Source organism: Electrona antarctica, assembly GCF_951216825.1.
Source record: "Electrona antarctica genome assembly, chromosome: 12".
In the NCBI taxonomy this organism is placed as follows: domain Eukaryota; kingdom Metazoa; phylum Chordata; class Actinopteri; order Myctophiformes; family Myctophidae; genus Electrona; species Electrona antarctica.
In genome coordinates this window covers 12,765,371-12,783,415 of record NC_136793.1, presented here as the reverse complement: position 1 = coordinate 12,783,415, position 18,045 = coordinate 12,765,371, and the positions used below count along the sequence as shown (strand labels likewise).

Here is an 18,045-nt window from a genome sequence, read left to right as displayed (position 1 = left end):
AGCTCAGTGGTCCACCTACCGAGTGAAGACACAGCCGATGCGCAGGTCCAGCTCAGTGGTCCACCTACCGAGTGAAGACACAGCCGATGCGCAGGTCCAGCTCCTCAGTGGTCCACCTACCGAGTGAAGGCACAGCCGATGCGCAGGTCCAGCTCCTGCCGTGCGTCCACCGACAGCGCCTCGTTGCGGTTGGGCTCCCCCAGGTGGTTCATGGCGGCCCAGATGTCCGTGTCGGTGATGGAGCTGAACTTGGCGCGGTACACCGCTCTCTCCCCGCCGTACGGGTTGTTCATAACCGGCTGGATGGCATCTAAGACCTGGGAGACGGTGAGATGAGTAAATTAACCCATTTTGGGCGGGAACCCCTTTTGGTGTTAGCATTATGTTATGCTTTAGCTATTGAAAAATAGCAGATCTACAAGCTCATAGCGTGCCACAGAGTGGCGCGCTACGAGCTTCTAGGTCTGCTATTTTTGAAAAATCGAAGAACGACTGACATAGAAACATAGCTTCAGGATTTAGAAGACATTTTTAGAATCTGATCTCAGGTCAAAATGGGTTAAGAGTAAGACCCAGTGGTTCTCAAAGTGGGGTCCCCCATTGGGGTTCCAGGGGGTCGGTCCCCAGCTAAATAATTTCATAAAGCATCAAAATCAGTTTAACCACTTTTAACACATTGTGTGCCCACACAACACTTTCAAAAAAATAACCCAGGGTGACCACTTTACATTTTTATATAAAAACACAACAATGTTTTTGTCCACAGACGTCCACAGACGTCTTGGGCACTACATAGCGGGATTTCCCAGGACATCTGTGGACGTCTTGGGCTCACAACCTGTTTTAAAAGGGGAATACCACAAACTATGGTATGCCACTATGCCATTAATATACCTTAGAGTTGTGTGGAAATAATACGGGAAAAAAAGTCCCCCCCTTCTGTTGAGCCTAGAACTGGAGGTCTAGAACCTGGAGTCATGTTAGCAGGCTAAAGAACACTGGTATATTAATTAGTTCAATGTTGAAAATGAGTGGTAGTTCACTTTAACAGTATATACATTGGCAATTCATTTATTTATTTTTTTATCTTTTTGTGTGAAATAGTTTTTTATATTTTTTGAAATATTCTAACAACACTAATCTTGTATGGGGGCCCTGCCACCAATCATTTCAGACAGGGTTTCACAGCCAGATACACGCCTACATGGCGTGCATACCGGTATAGAATATAATTTGAGGGTCCTTGACAGGAAAAGGTTCAAGAACGACTGAATTAACAGGTGGTATGCACTGTCGCCGAGTGATTTAAAACCAGTGCTCTCCAAAACAACTTCACTCAGCACTCCTGGCGATGAGGAAATACAGGCGTCTAACACAGCAAAAGAAGAAGAATCATGCCTTCACGGAGTTTAGTGACAGAACGTTGTCTGTAAAGGTGCAATATTGACTAGTTCAGATTAGACTTTTATGTATCACAAATGGTGTTGCCTCGGTCAGTGGAGGGTCAGAGGTTATCATGGGTACCCTCCATGTTGTTTGTGGGTACTTAAAGGAGTAGCTCACCCAAAAAATTACTTATTTTCTATCAATTAATCACACACCCCACGAATCCATAGAGATTTATTCGTTTTTGTCGCATTCCTAAACCAATAACTTGAGGAGTCTCTGAGTATATCCAAGGTCGCCTTCACACCTAATACTTCGGTAGACTCGATGCGAATGGGCGGAGAAGTTGGGATTCTTGCAGATTTAATTTGCTGCCGTTTGCGGTTGGTCATCCGCAGCAATTGGAAACGCAGCAGGGAACTTCATCAATGTGTTCCATTCATAAACTACACAGTGAAATCTATGTACGTAAAATTAGGGTAAAATGTGTCGGGGACTAGATGTCTCTCTCTCTCACTCTTGTGTGCACACGCGCCCCTGCGTGCGTGCGTGTGTGAACACACTGTTCTTCTGGGCATGTGGAGGCACAGCGCAGACAACAGCACAAAATGAATCCGACCTCCGTTTACATACAAGTTTATCAACATGAAGTTCCCACTTCCCACTCCCTCCCCACACAGTGACAGCAGTGACAACACTCCATGTTTACACACAGACGGACTGAATATTCTGTACACTACAGTGTTTTTTATGTGTTTCCTTAAGCAATTGATTAATGTACTCGTCCTCATATTTCAATGAGGGCTTCAGTCTCCTTATTTGCCCACATCTATCCACGGTTAAACGGGACATCTTTGCGCTGCGTAAAATGAATATCCCTTCTCCGTCTCCAACTGTGTTTAGCTTAATTTCCTTTATTTGCTGCGGATTGCATTCCCACCTGCACCGAACCGAAATCAAATGCGATTGGAAGCAAAGCCGAAACGCCCGTTTTCTGGCGGAGTACAATGCTGTTCTTTGATGCGCATTAGGATTCGAATGAGGCTTCACTCCTGCCAAACGAAGCGCACTTTCCGACAATGTGCAGCAGGATTTGTTTTAATTGAAGTAAAGCTTTCTGGTGTGAAGGCGACCTATGAGTCTCCTATTGACCGATGACCCGGTCATCAAATTATTGGTGCAGGTAAAACGGAAGAATCACACAATCACAGCTGTTTTAACTTTTAAACCGTAACATTTTTAAGACAATCAATGGCTCACCTCAAAACAGATGTTCTCTCCCTCTTTGTCACAGTCCAACCACAGAACCACATAGTCACATCCTTTAGCTTCAACCTGTAGAACACAACATCACACATGTCAAAACACTACTCTCTAGGGTACCGTTCGTCAAACTAAAAGATTTAATTGATAATATAAATGTTTCCAATTTAATTAAATTGATTTTTGAAATAAATAAAAAATACAATTATTTCCCCTTTTTGTATAATAGAAATAAGAAGAATAGCCCATCTACAAGATTGGTATTTGCTATTTGTGCAAGACTAAAGTTGTAAATCAACTATATTTTAGGGTTTAAGTTGTTAATCACTCTGGTTGATTGTAAAACAAAATCTATTAAAATTGTTCCTCGTTGATTCATTGACATTTAGAAATTAAACAATAACCGTACTCCTAGAGCTGTACTGTCTGTCGAACACAATGAGTGAAAGACAGAAATACATTTCTAGCAATACAAAATAAACAAATAGCGTGTATAACTTGTAGATCTGCTATTTTCACTAGTTTTGGTCCCAGGGAGACACACTTTTGGGTCTCGAGCAAAAGAACGTTTGGGAACCACTGGTCTAGAAATAGTTAGACAATAGACATAATTAAAGAATTAATGTTATGAACTTAAGCATAATGAACAAACTTTTCATGACGAATTAAACACAATCTGGGAATGCAGCGAAAAAATGTAATAAAAAAGGAAAAACATAATGAATGAATGCCATACCTGGAGGAACCTAACCATGTTGAGTTTGGGATTGGCCTCCTTCTTCTCAGTGGGGGCTGTGCTGAACAGCTCAGCTGGGTCCACCTTGTCCCAGTTGTTGTACTTCCCTGGAGTGACACAATGACCACCTTATGAACATAAGTTGCTGTCGGGAGGAAACCACCTAACTCCATTTTTGAGGTTTTAAGATTGTTTTTCTCTATAAATCAATGCTATTGAACACCCTTTACTGTGTCTGTGTGTTGGTTAAAAAGAATATTGAACAAATGAAGAGTATTAAAAAGCTCTTCGGGGGAAACCTCTTAACTCCATTGGACCCTCAAGTTGCAGTCTTTCTTGCGTGCGCAGGAAGTTGAAAGTACCAACGCTATGGACCAGAGCTAACAAACTACCTAGTCTCATATCACGATATCAATATAATGTAGATTATATTTACCAGCCCTACTTTGGCCCATTAGGAGTCCGATGCCTTCTAAATCAGGGGTTCTCAACGTTTTTGGCCGGGGACCCCCGGAAATGCTTTGGCAATGTCTCGGGACCCCCGCCCCGCCCCCTCCCGACCCCCAATATAAATTGACTGCTACAATAACCTTAATAATAGAGACAATACACCATAAATAAATACTGAAACCAGATATAATCATTAGGGAAGGTATATGCATGTACTATGTGTACTATATGTAAACTCTTCATTTCCATTTTCCAGCCATTCAGTTGCAAAAAATAATAATTTGGGGACCCCCCCAAAATAATTTGGCGACCCCCCGAGGGGTCGCGACCCACGGGTTGAGAACCCCTGTTCTAAATCAATAGTTCTCTCACTTTCAATTTTTTTCAAAAATTATCAAAAATAGCAGATGGCAGTAAATAAGGAGGCAAATAAGGAGGGATTTATATGGATGATACCAACCAATGAAGTCCAGGCTCATGACGTGTCCACAGACAGACGTCATCTTGAAGCGCACGGTTTGGCCGTTGAAGGTGCCGGTGTAGTCGTGCACGGAGCATGCTCCGTTCAGCCCTTTGCGACTGGTACAGCTTCCTGTGGTGAGAGACAAAGGACCAAGGTGCAGCCGGTCAATGGTGCTTGAAAGGGCAAGTCAGCTCAACCCATTGACCTGACGCTGATACTAAACATGTCTTCCGGAAAGAAAACATACGTTGCTAGAGCAGTGGTTCTCAAAGCTTTTCATGTCAAGAAGCCCCCACAATATTTGATCAATCAACATATTGATTTGATACCGATTTGATAAAACATTGATTTGCTAAATCAACATTTTACATACTACTACTAGGATACAAATATAAATATCAGAAAAAAAGACTAAAGAACTCTTAATCAGTCTCTCCTGCTTTTAAACCAAAATCGTTAAACCAGAGGATGTGTTCTTGTTCTGTGATTTTGTCCTGTAATGTGTATCATTTTGTATTATACTGTGTCTATGTCTTGTCTGTATCTTGAACGGTGACGTCATGGACGCAAAACTAATTTCAGTGCAAGCGGACAATAAAGTTGTATCGTATTGTATCGTACCGTACCATACCGTACCGTACCATACCGTACCGTACCGTACAACTTTAGGTGCAAAGAGACAAACATGCAGAGGATATGGCACTTGGTACAGAAGCGGAAACATTAACCCATTTGATAGGACAGGTATACTCGAGCAGGCTCGTCATAAGGCGTTTAATATCGCTGTAACATTGCCTCGCTTGTGTTTCATTCTTTGAATCGCTCTGGTTGCTATGCACGGTTGCACCCTTTGTCTTCACTCAACCACACTGACTTCTGTTTTAGGCCGCGTCTTTGCAGGCTTTTTTCTCGGAAACTAAAGCGCTGTCCGTGGTGTTGAACAGATCCGCGATGTTCGGCGGTTATCAGTTGAGCGCGATGAGAACATTGGCGTTTTCTAGAGCAAGGATTTGCCTTATTTTAGCTCGGTAGCATTAACGCTAATACTTTAGCATTCAAGATGGAACCCAGCCAAAACCGGACATGAGTCATAGTGGAATGGCCAGAAACCTCCCACTCATTGTGTTAAGGTCCAGTGTGATTCTTTGACCCAGTCTGTGGAGGCTTGCAATCAATCTTTATTTGTCACATACATATTTAAAAAAGTAGTATCTTTAAAATGCAGTGAAATGTACAGCCCCACAGTCACCAGTCTGTGTGTCAGCCCCACAGAAGTGAGCAGTAAAACAGGACAAGAGGACTAAAAGCTACAAATAAAATCTACCATTTAAAACACTTCCAACCCTAAAACAACAAGACTATAATAAATAACAACAATAATAATGTCCATAGTGGTATTTGTGTCATGTCCCTGTGTAAATCCATTCATGAATTAATGTCATGTCCATGTGAAGGGGGGGGGGGGGGGGGGGGGGGGGGGTTGTATGTGCGTACGTGCACTGCACGTGCACTCAACTGCCCCTCTCCACGCTCAAGTACGTGGATGGTGACCCGATCCCTGCCGTCTCCCAAGGTCCATGTCATCATTTAAGATCCTAATGGCCTGGGGGAAAAAAACTTTTCCTCAGTCTTTCCAGGACAGCCTTGTGCATCACAGCCTTGTGCATCACATAAAGCTGCTATAATGTCAACATTTTAATGAGCCTTTTTTTTTCAGACAGCCAGCAATGTGTAAAACGCTCCCAAAGAAAATTAGTCTCTGTGACACATCTAGGGGCTACAATCATTTTACTCATTACTGGCTGTCTGAATACCCAAAAAAAAGAAAAAAGGTCATTACAATTTTTTTTAAAGGTTTATTTATTGATAATGCAGACATCATCATTATTCAAAACAATGAATTACAGAATCATGATTTCCTTCTTTTTTTTTAACAAGACAAACTCAAAAGAAAAAGACAAAAAACAGCAAAAACAAACCCCCCCACCCACCCCCCACCCCAACCCCAGAAAGGTAAACTACACAGCTCTCATTACTCTGTATTGTACACAACACCACTTGACAATGATGTATATTTTGATAGCTTATGCCTCTCAAACTATGTCATAATTGTACACATAACACTTTGGCTTATAGGAGGTCACATTGAGTCCCAATGAGCAACAGCTGTGAGCCCATCCTGCTTAGGGACACTTTAAGATAGCAGTTTGTAGACGCAGTGACTTTTACCACCCAAAGAATGTTTGCAACAGAAGGACCCCCTGATGTGAGTGAGTTGGTATTGGAACCTGTATACACATGCACTAAATTGACTCATCTGCCTGGGGTGGCAGGGTTCTCAGGGGTCGCCTCTGTGTGCTTGTTTATATGGGTGGAACAGACCAAAGTACTGAACATTACCAAATACTAAAACAGGATGAAGTAACCCGTAGGCTTTAGGTTATCGAGTAATATATTGCAGAAAATGTTGAACTGATAGAGTCAGTATAATGTTACTATGTTAATAGTCACATATTGATACAGATTGAAACTCACCATGAGTATTACATGTTAGCTCTTAGTTTGTGTGCAACTTTCCGAATCAGGAGTCAGATGGATGGTTTCTGCAGGACCATTCATCTGTCCATTAATATTCCATGAAAGTTGCTCACTAACTAAGAAGGGGGGGAGAAGGGAATATTATTTCTTATTAAGTCGATATTGGAATTCACTTCCAAACAAATATTGATGTCTATACAGGTACAGGGATCAGCCTATCTAATGTGGGGGAACAAATTAAAAATAGTATAGTAATTAGCCTAGGAACAGTTCACTTGAATTTATTTTATCTGGGTGTGACAACAGCTTCGGGCTGATAGGGTCATTGTCTAACAGATTGATTTTGTTCATTTTGTTTTGAGTCAACCTGACTGTGTTTTACCTTCTCATTATCCAGGGGGGAAGAGGGTAATTACCTACGAAGGGAGACAGAATGTTTGCAACAGAAGGACCCCTGCTGTGGTGACTGATTGCTGACCCTGTGGGTCCACACACACACACACACACACACACACACACACACACACACACACACACACACACACACACACACACACACACACACACACACACACACACACACACACACACACACACACACACACACACACACACACACACACACACACACACACACACACACACACACACACACACACACACACACAGGAACAGGGTGACACCCACATGTTAAGAATGTATAAGACATGCAGGGATTCAGTAAGTGTAGGAGAGAGAGTGAGTGAGATACAGAGAGAGAGAGAGACAAGGGGGGGGACTAGGCAGTATAACAATATAAATAAAACAAAATCAACCCAGAGGAGATATTGACGGTAGAACCTCAAAGAACCTACCCCATATTTTTTCAAAAGTAGCAGGCTTTCTCCTTACATTGTACAGTATCTTTTCAGGAGTACAGTATGATGAAAGCTCATTCAGCCAGTGTCTCTGTGAAGGTGAGTTTTCAGATTTCCAATTAACACTTTGATTGCTGGAAGATCTCAACAGGCCTATTTGGATGTTGCTGCCATTTAACATTGCACAAAGGCCTTGTTCGGGGGCCCACAGTAAAATGTTCTCTTATAGCGAGAATCACACGCCTACATCAAAAGAAAGCTGAACTTGTCCACTTCAATTAAAAAAATACGTTTTGATTTTACCATGTTCCATTCTGGAGATATTGACCTTTTTGCAACACCTGCATTTGCCTGGAAGTGGTTATCTTGAACAGCGAGCAGAGTTATGGATGGTTTAAAGTCAGAGACATTGACAGGCAGATATAAAATTGAACCCAATAAATATCCTATACATCCTATACACCGAATGAAAGCCCTGAATGTGTACTTTTACGAGGAAAACAGTAAACATTGATCCCATCTACAGTTAGACAGTAATTGGTTATTGAATGCAGCTTGTGCCCACCAGATAACTTCAGAGAAGACATGGACGTGAACTCCTCAATATTCACAAAATAAGGCCTATAGCGACATATAAATACTATATACCGTATGAAACAGAAGACTCTCTGCTTTCATAAGGAAAAAATCACACCCGTGTGAACTGAGTGGTGTAAGGTTTTATATAGCATGATCAGCTGTGGTCTGACGTAATGTCTGACGTAATGAAATCACACAAAATATGTTAAGTAAAAAAAGCTATCATTTTTGATAAATGTATGTATCACACCCGGATGTGATTTCACAACTGGCTGTTTTTGCGCAGAGAAAATGACCACGGTTGCTACGGTCATCCAGTTCACCCGGGTGTGATTTAATTACGTCAGAAATTATTTTGAACATAGCAACCATGGTCATTTTTTTATGCACACAAAAGCCAGTTGTAGGAGTGGTTTACACCACTCAAAAAATTGTACTGTAATAATAAAAAAATCACACCCCTGTGAAGTGAGCAGTGCAACTCTACTTCTCTACTTATTCACTACAGCTCGCTATATACGGACTGAGGCAGAAAGTCATGTAAACCTTTTATTTACAGTTTGGTCTGTAAACTTCTACTGTAATAATAAAAATCACACCCCTGTGAAGTGAGCGTTGCAACTGTTCTGTACTTATTCACTACAGCTCGCTATATACGGACTGAGACAGAAAGTCATGTAAACCTTTTATTTACAGTTTGGTCTGTAAACTTCTACTGTAATAATAAAAATCACACCCCTGTGAAGTGAGCGGTGCAACTGTTCTTTATAGTTGCGCGGTGCAACTGTAGAGAACAGTTGCACCGCTCACTATATATATACTCAATATTGAGTTCGGGTCCATGTCTTCTCTGCAGTTATATCTGGTGGGCGCAATGTGCATCCACCCAGTATCCAATTTATGACAAACTGTACATGGGATCAATGTTTACTCTTTTCCTCGTAAAAGTACACATTCAGGGCTTTCATTCGATGTATAGGATGTATAGCATATTTATTGTGTTTATTGTTATATCTGCCTGTCAATGTCTGACTATAAACCTTCATAACTATGCTTTCTTTTTGATGATGATTGCCGCCTCGCCTAATCTATCTCACTGCTTTCATTGTTTTGATCGCAGTAACATTGGGGGGGGGTCATGGGCACATTGGGCAGCAAAAGTCTTGATCCGTACGGCTATAAAAAGTCCCATTCCACCGTTCGGTTCAGAACTATAGTATAACGGTGAGACGCGTTGTCATCAGCTGATTTTGTTTTTCAAGCTAGTGTAGGGGAACATGCCTGGGCATGCTAGCCTGGCACGGCCAGACTCATAGCGAGGGTTCACTGATGTTTCCTCCGGGGAAGAATCTTCAGTGAATCCCCGCTATGAGGCTGGCCAAGCCAGGCTATGGGCATGCAGCTTGGGGGCGATGGAGGGGGAAAAAAGCGTCACCCGGCTGTGATGTCGACGAGAAGGAAAAAATGACTTCCACAGATGACAACACCACGGTTTAGGTCGCGGAAAAGTTCGTTATACATTACACCCGGGTCGATTACGTCCCCGACGCGTTCATTGCGGTCTTATCACTACAATTATAATGAATAAAAAAGCGTTACAATCACACGTCTGAGCGATCTCCGATTATGATGGCTCTGCATGGCGATACGTGATCCACCAACGGTAGACTGTCTGTTGTCATGGCGGCCCCTCGATACTGTGGTTCGTTTGTTAGTTCGTAGTATTGTAGGCTCGGGGATCGTTTTGGTCGCTACAGTATGAAGAAGTAAACATGCATCTGTCCATGTGTGTTGCCGATCTGGTGCAGAATCTGCAGATCATGTGTTAGGCAGCGTAACAGCGTTCCGTATGTTTTTTTCCGAGACATGAGCCCCCATCTCGCAAGGCTCTCCTCCTGCAGGAGAAACAGGAGGGGAGGGGGGAATCGAGTATAAAAGCCAATAGGTGGAGGAAAGCCTGGTGAGGCGAGGTTAGGTGAAATGTGATTATTTTCACACACGGGCTACATCGGCATGGGCGCAGCCATTCTACACTGGTTTATACACGTAAAGCGGTCCGCCCTCCTGTTTTCAGGAGGGGAGGGGTTTTTTTTTTTTTGGTTTTTTTTTCTGATCACGTGAGCGGGACTAAGCAGCAATGATAGGGCGATGGTTCTTCATTGTCCGGGTGGGTAAAAAGATGAATGAAAGTATGCTATAAAAAAGTGATTGAAACGTATTGATACGTGATCCGCACCCGACGTTTGATTAATTGATAACGTATTGATACGCGATCCGCGTTGGGAGTGTTAACCAACATGATTTTCTTCGCAGCTGTACTGGCGAGTAACACAAAATACTCTTTATAATAATTTGTGTTGATCAACGTAACGTCACCCAGTAACCAAATTCTTGGATCATGTGGTATTTCAACCTCTATGATATCAGAGACAGTAGACAAGATGAACTTCCAGTAATCAATCAGAAGTGGGCAGCTCCATAACATATGTAATAGGCAGCCTTCTGTTATCTTACATCTTTGGCACATAGGGGAAATGCTCCTATCAATCTTGTGTAACCTGAGTGGGGTAAAGTAAGTCCTGTGAAAAATGTTAAACTGCATCTGTCTATGTTTGGTGGAAATCAGAACCCTCTGAGCCCTCTCTAAAATTATTTCCCAATCCACATCATCATAAGTGCATCCCAAGTCTGTCTCCCATTTATGTTTAAAGGTCATTACAATTTTGACAACCCTATATACCACAGTCCCCCAGGGGCTCTGTACTAGGCGCCCTCCTGTTCTTGCTCTACACTAGAAAACCTTGTATACGACTCAGGCATACAGTATTTCTTGCAGTGGAGTGCTTCAATATGGGGGCGGCATTGACATACTGCCCCAGTGGGCAATGTGGCATGCCGGCACCTACGTTTATTTATGTCTCCAGGCCGTCGGTGTGACTCGGCCGGCGGGCCGGGGGATGGAACCCCCGTCAACCCTGACCCCCCCCGGGTGGACACTCTACTACCCGCAAGGCCAACGAGCTTGTTTGCATTGTATTGCTTACCTGGGCTTAAATGCAAATTATTGCTTAATGAGATGCTACTCTCAAGGATGAGCGCTAATGGAAAAGTGACCAATTGTGACGCACCACCCAATGACCGACCCCTGCCACACACACAGCTTATCTTCTGATGCCCCCCCCCCAATAGCCCATGCCACTTCCGGTGGGTCTCCTATTCAGACCACAACACAATAAATACAGCTGGGTCTAAGGGACCATCGGTACAGATCGACTCCAGCACCCCAACGGAGGCGGCACGCAGACAACCAGAACCCTGTCCGCAACTCAACCATCATGGAACAACTCCAGGTAGGAGAGGAGAACACACACACACACACACACACACACACACACACACACACACACACACACACACACACACACACACACACACACACACACACACACACACACACACACACACACACACACACACACACACACACACACACACACACACACACACACACACACACACACACACACACACACACACACACACACACTCCAGGTGTGCTTTGGCATGCCATAAAAAGGCATATCTTACCAGGGAGAAGCACATGTAAACAAGAGAGAGGATAAACAAACAGTTTAGTTAAGTATTTGTGTCTCACTGTCAAGTATAATTTGGCAAAGCGTGCAGCAGTTGGGCTCAGGGGGGAAAAGTTGAGACTCCCACTTTTATCACCTTCAGGCTTGTGCTCTCTCAAGCAAAAAACGCACATTATTAAAAAAATCAAGGGTTTACTTTCATTTAGTTTCCTGTCTCGACTTGAATGAGGTGGCCCGAATGAGCGCACAATGTTTTCCTTTTTTTTTGCTATTACGGAGTGTGCTGTCCATTGCTTCTGCCAGACTGGGGGGCGGGGTGGGCACAGAACATAGAATACAGAACACAGAAGTGGCTCAGAGGGCAAATTGGACTGGAGTCTCTCCCCCAGGCCTCCAGACGTCGGTGACCACCAGCATTGATGATGACTTGAGCAGCACTCCCCTCCAAACGGTTTCTGTTTTCTGCTAGAAAATGCTTCATGCAGTGGTGGAAAGTAACCAAGTACATATACTCAAGTAGTGTACTTTACTGGAGTAATTTGTGATTTTCAATACTTTTTCTTCTACTCCAGAGGAAAATGTACTTTTTTTATTCCACTGCAATAATTTGAAAACTTTTACTTTACTTTTAGAATGTGATTATTATTACAAAAACATACATTAACCACTTCAGCCCTAAAAACTCACAACACTTACCGTTAGCCTACTATGATATACGTTTTTGACATAATGATAACTTATTCTGCATAATGAGTACTTTTACTTTCGGTACTTTAAGTATATATTAATGCCAAACACCGGTGCAACCTGGTTCGTACTTTTACTCAAGTCAATTTCGATTACCGGACTTTTACCTTGTAGTAACAGAGTGTTTCTACATTGCTGCCAGTATTGATATTTTTACTGTAAGTAAACCATTTCAGTAACTCTGCCATGTCTTTCCTCCACCGTCCTCACACAGCTGCTGCGTGTCCTGGTACTGTGCGTGCTGAGCGCGTACCACTGTGTGTCCGTCCCACTGTCCAGCCAGTGCGTGGACGAGTCATTCTGCACCGGCAGCTTCCAGGAATACTACAGCCAGCTGGTGGACCTGCCCAGCCGCATAAACGAGCGCAGCGTCGCCACCTGGCGATACGAGTGAGTATAGTGCAGCTATAAAATCTTTTGGTAATTTCATTGTCTACGTCTCAGTCTTACATGAACACCCCAGACAGTTGCTCGATTCAGTATTTAGATATGTAATATTCATTCAGGAAAAGGAAATATCCCTTTAAGCCGTGTTTAGACCCGAGACCAGATTCTACAAAATGTCTTCTAAATCCTGACAGTTTTCTGGGAAAACCTGTGTTTCCTATATCAGTGGTTCTCAAACGTTTTCATGTCAAGGAGCCCAAAAATTATCTGTATTCTTCCGCTGACCCTCCATCTGAAAATATGTTGTTTCAGGAACCTCCCTGAAGCAAAAAATAAATAAAAACATTCACTGGACAATATATTCAAAGATTTGCATATATTTTGTTGACGATTTTTCAAAAATAGCAGATCTATTGAGCTGTATGAGCTTGTAGATCTGCTATTTTTCAACAGCTAAAGTTTAAAATAGTGGTTCAAGTGGTTAAAGGCTATAAGGTGACACAGATGCGTTCCAGGTCTTAATGGCTAAAACCTCACTCTCATACTTAGCTTTTAGTCTCTTTCTTGAAAACGTCTCCCAATTATGGCCGCATCTACATGTTCAGCTTACAGAACACGTCCTTCGCATGTCCTTTCATCTTTTATTAACGTATAATTTTGTGCATCATTTTGCCAGGAAAGTATCCGTGTCAGTTTAGATTTCTGCGTTGGCTATTCAAAAATAGCAGATCTACAAGCTATGACAGCGCGTCACTTTGTGTGCCGCGCTGCAAGCTTGTACATCTGCTATTTTTTTTTACATTTTTTTGAAATCTTGAAAGTGTGAGAAGAACCACTGATTTAGAAGGACATTTTGTAGAATTGGCCTCAGGTCTTCAATGGGTTATAATACGGATCGGATCGGTTTGGTGGTCTCGCTTTCTAGTGTTGATTTCGTCAAAAAGAAATTCGTTGACTACCTTTTTCAAAGAGGAAAACTAAATAAAAAACTAAATAATGATGACTAAATATATTGACAATCGTCGACCCACAATATAATATTGTGTGTGTATATATGTAATATATGTACGAACGACATGAGCGACATCAACTTGTGACTGCAACTTGTTCCTGTTCGCAGATGACTCAGCACTGCTAGTCTCGGACAGGAACAAACTGCAGGTTGAAAAGGCCCTCAGCTCTGAACTAACAAACTATCTTTACACCTGGGAAAAACTGAATCCATTCTCTTTGGATCAAATAGTAATCTCAGCAAGGCAGATCTTGGTTAGAGTGGGTGACAATATTATCACACGAAAAGATGAAATTACCTACCTAGGTTCCAATCCATCCTGGAGGCTAATCTTTCCGGTGATAAAATGGCCACCAACGTAATCAAAAAAGTAAACCAAAGAACAAGATTCCTTTACAGGATCTCCTCACTGGTCAACAAAAACACCTTGAAGACCCTAACAGGAGCCCTCGTACAAGGTTTCTTTGACTATGCATGCACCTCTTGGTACCACAGCACCTCAAAAGGCCCTTAAAACAAGGCTCCAGACTTCCCAAAAGAAACTGGTCAGGCTCCTACTTGGCCTCACCGCCCCCGAACTCACCTCACCCCTGCCCACTTTGACAGGCTGGAATGGCTTAGGGTCGACGACAGAGTACAGCATCTTGCAATGGGTCTGGTCCACAAGATTCGGTACACCACCAAGATACCCATGTACCTGTCTAAATACTTCCTTAATGTTAACGAAGTCCACACCCACAACCCCAGAGGGAGTGCAACAAACCATGTGCAACCCAGATTCAGCACAAACAAGGGACTAAATTATTTTCGCTCCTATGCCACCAAAATGTGGAACGCCCTACCAACAGTCATTAAGAGATGCGAATCCCTTGACTCCTTCAAAACCGCTCTCAAAGGGCACCTACGGACGGCTGCAATTCAAAACTGGCCCCCCGTAAAATCTGATCATTTGATGATTTGAACAAGGTGGACCCTCTTGTAAACAAGTGTAATGCTTTATTGGGTCGTCCACTCACAGTTAACAGTTTTTTTATTGAGTTGTGCTTGTAATGTACTGTAATTCTGCAAACTGTTAATAAATATTTCAATCAATCAATCTTGTGGGACTTGTGGAAAAGTGTCCCAGTAGAACTAAAAAGACATGTTGCATGCTGAAAATAGCCGATCGTAGACCAGCTATTTTCAGCATGCTAAAATCTAAAATCAGCCATTACGACCATCAAGGCCCGCCAAAATACATTTTAGTTGACTAAATCAACTGAGATCTCTTCCCACAGGGAGAACGTCAACTTGAACCGAGTGCCTCAGATCATCCACGAGGCCGTGTGCCACAGCAGCCACTCGTGCCGGGGCGCTCTGGACAGCATCACCAGCCTGGAGAGCGTCCCCATCGCCCTGCGGCTGCCCGTGCTCAAGAAGAACCCTGAGTGCTTCCCCAGGACCACCTACTCACTGGAGTTCGAGTCCATCAACATAGCCTGCATCTGCGCCACCTCCCGGCTGCAGAGCTGAGGACAATAGCGCACCTCACCGAGAGAACACAACGTTGTTAATGTGGGTCTGTAATCCGAGGACTGGGCCATTAACGAGAAATGTATCGAAACCGACATTTAGAACGAATAACCAACTTAATGTTAAATAAATAAAAATCTTTATATAGAACAAATCAACAATTTTAACAGGTGAACTCCAAATATTGGAGTGTCATCATGGACCAAATATTATGGTTCTCAACCATTTCAAATTGTCACTTCACTGTCATCTGGGGACTCCCCCAAAATCATGCGCTGACCGCCGCTGGGGGTACCGACCCACAGGTTGAGAACCACTGACTTAAAAACACTAAAATACCTAGTTAACCTCTCTTTTATATAATGAATTGCAGCCTCTGTGATTTGGATTGGAAATTGCAGTAGTTCATATAGCTATTTTGATTGGTGTTTTTTTTGTTTTGTTAGATTCTTTTGTATCAATTGTTCAGCTCTAAATGCATGGTTGTGGAATGGGTGTGGATGAAAGAACAGCATCACTTTGAACAGGTCAGCCATTATGTGTTTGCCAAAACTTAACTAATCAGAATAAGTAAATAAAGACATTTCACATTAAATTGTCACTGGTGTGTGCTTTTGTTAAAGGGTGTGCGAGTGATATTCCCAGTTTAGTAACAGGGGTCTCCCTCCGCTATCCCGAGATCTTTAGTAAACAATAAGATACAGGTTTCTGGACAGGATACACATTTTCTCCAATCTGGAGGGAGAACTCATACAGAATAGGCCTACACAGTATAAATGGATTAAAAAAGTGTTGGAGTTCAACTTTGGGAGCGCTCGTCGGAAGTCACTCGGCCCTGCGTACCACTACCACCGGTTTCGAATTTGCAAATAATGCAGGACGATGCGTTAATGAAAACGAGTGCTTCCAATTCCAAACTCCAACACTTATAAATTATCACCTGTACAGAATTTCATGACAGAAAGTAGCTCATAGCATGTCTACGGTGGATTTGTATGAAACAAACGCTTTGCAGATTGAAAGAGGATAATTCAAGCTTGCCTTGCAGCTGCAATGTTGGTGAGTTTAATGTCAATACAAGCAGATGACTATTCTATTTGGATGAATGGGCTGTCAATGGAGGGTATTGCAACTCTAGATTCAACTCATTATATAAAAAAAAACATCTAGTGTCTAGCTAGACTGAAGCCAACACTCTAGCAGTGATTACTACCAAAATAAATAGTTAACACTTATTTTAAAATAACATATCACTTTCTGCACCTGTAAAATGTTTGCCAGGTTCAATGAAAACAGTTTGCAGAATTACAGTACATTTCAAGCACAAACTCAATACAAAGACTGTTAACTGTGAGTGGACAACCCAATTAAGCATTACACTTGTTTACAAGAGGGTCCACCTTGTTCAATTCATCAAAGACAATGAGCCCTCCTTAATAAATGAAAGACACATTAGTAGACGATTTGGAAATGCTTTTAGTTTCATATATAATATATTGTCCATGTTTCTGGTGACATAAATAATATTCTATGAAAATAAGTTTCGAAAACTGGTGTTTTGGAGGACACTTGGGGGGAAAAAAACTAATTCCTATGTAAATTCCACGTACATTGACTCATCTGTTGAAAATAGCAGATCTACAAGCTCACAGTAGATCTGCTATTTTGTTATATTGAAGTCTTACTAACCTTTGGAGAGGATCTTGGCGATGGACTGAGCCAAGGATGGCTTCTCGGCGACCATCAACACCGTCCTCATGGTCAACTATTAATTAACTAAACCTCAAATTAAAACATGTTCATTAAAATACTTCAAATAAAACCACTTTTCTCTCTAGGCGACACGTGTATTATTACTATTACAAATGTATTATTATTTGTAGTATTATTATAGAGAGAATACTGTCTAGTTAACTAACAACGTCGAAAGGGCCGCCATGACAGTTTTCTTCTTCTGTTTCTGTTTTGTTTGGTTTCCGGTTTAACGCCAGGCAGGCTGTACACTGACATGTGCAATGCTGCCCTCCACAGGCAAGGGGGTTACTGTTTTATTCTAGATCTAGGATATCAGTTATGACGTTAGTACAGCGGCTTATACCCCAATACAAGAGGTATTGTGCACTTTTTCAAAAAAGCATGAAACTTCTACCATAGTTAGATGATATCATGAGGTGTATTTTCAGATGTGGAGTCAAGTCAGATTTGACCCCTGAGGCCCGGTAGAGCATAATATGTGACCAATACCCATAACATCCTATATAAGGCAAAAAAGTCCAAATTTCATCATTCTTTAAGTAGCATGTGACATATGAAACTAGGGTGTTTGCATGATTCTGAATCCATTCCAAGCATTAGTTTTGCAAAAAAACACTCATTGGGCTTAAAACGGCCATGCCCACTTGCCCAAATGTGCTGGCATCATCAATTTGTGATGACGGCATTGGCCGTTTTTAGCCCAATGAGTGTTTTTTTGCAAAACTAATGCTTGGAATGGATTCAGCATCATGAAATCACCCTAGTTT

At 42.3% G+C, this 18,045-nt stretch overlaps 1 protein-coding gene across 1 annotated transcript in view; it reads right to left on the bottom strand.

Annotated features, from left to right (window-relative positions):
• top3b (DNA topoisomerase III beta) overlaps nt 1–17,526 on the bottom strand; it is a 38,093-nt gene extending 20,567 nt beyond the window's left edge. Inside the window, exons 1-5 of the mRNA XM_079517052.1 lie at nt 17,213–17,526; nt 4,296–4,427; nt 3,386–3,492; nt 2,647–2,721; nt 121–317 (exon numbers count right to left, since the gene is read on the bottom strand). Coding sequence (XP_079373178.1) covers nt 121–317; nt 2,647–2,721; nt 3,386–3,492; nt 4,296–4,427; nt 17,213–17,282 — 581 coding nt within the window. The 5' untranslated portion in view covers nt 17,283–17,526. The remainder of the gene's footprint in view (nt 1–120; nt 318–2,646; nt 2,722–3,385; nt 3,493–4,295; nt 4,428–17,212) is intronic.
• Nucleotides 17,527–18,045: the final 519 nt, after the last annotated feature.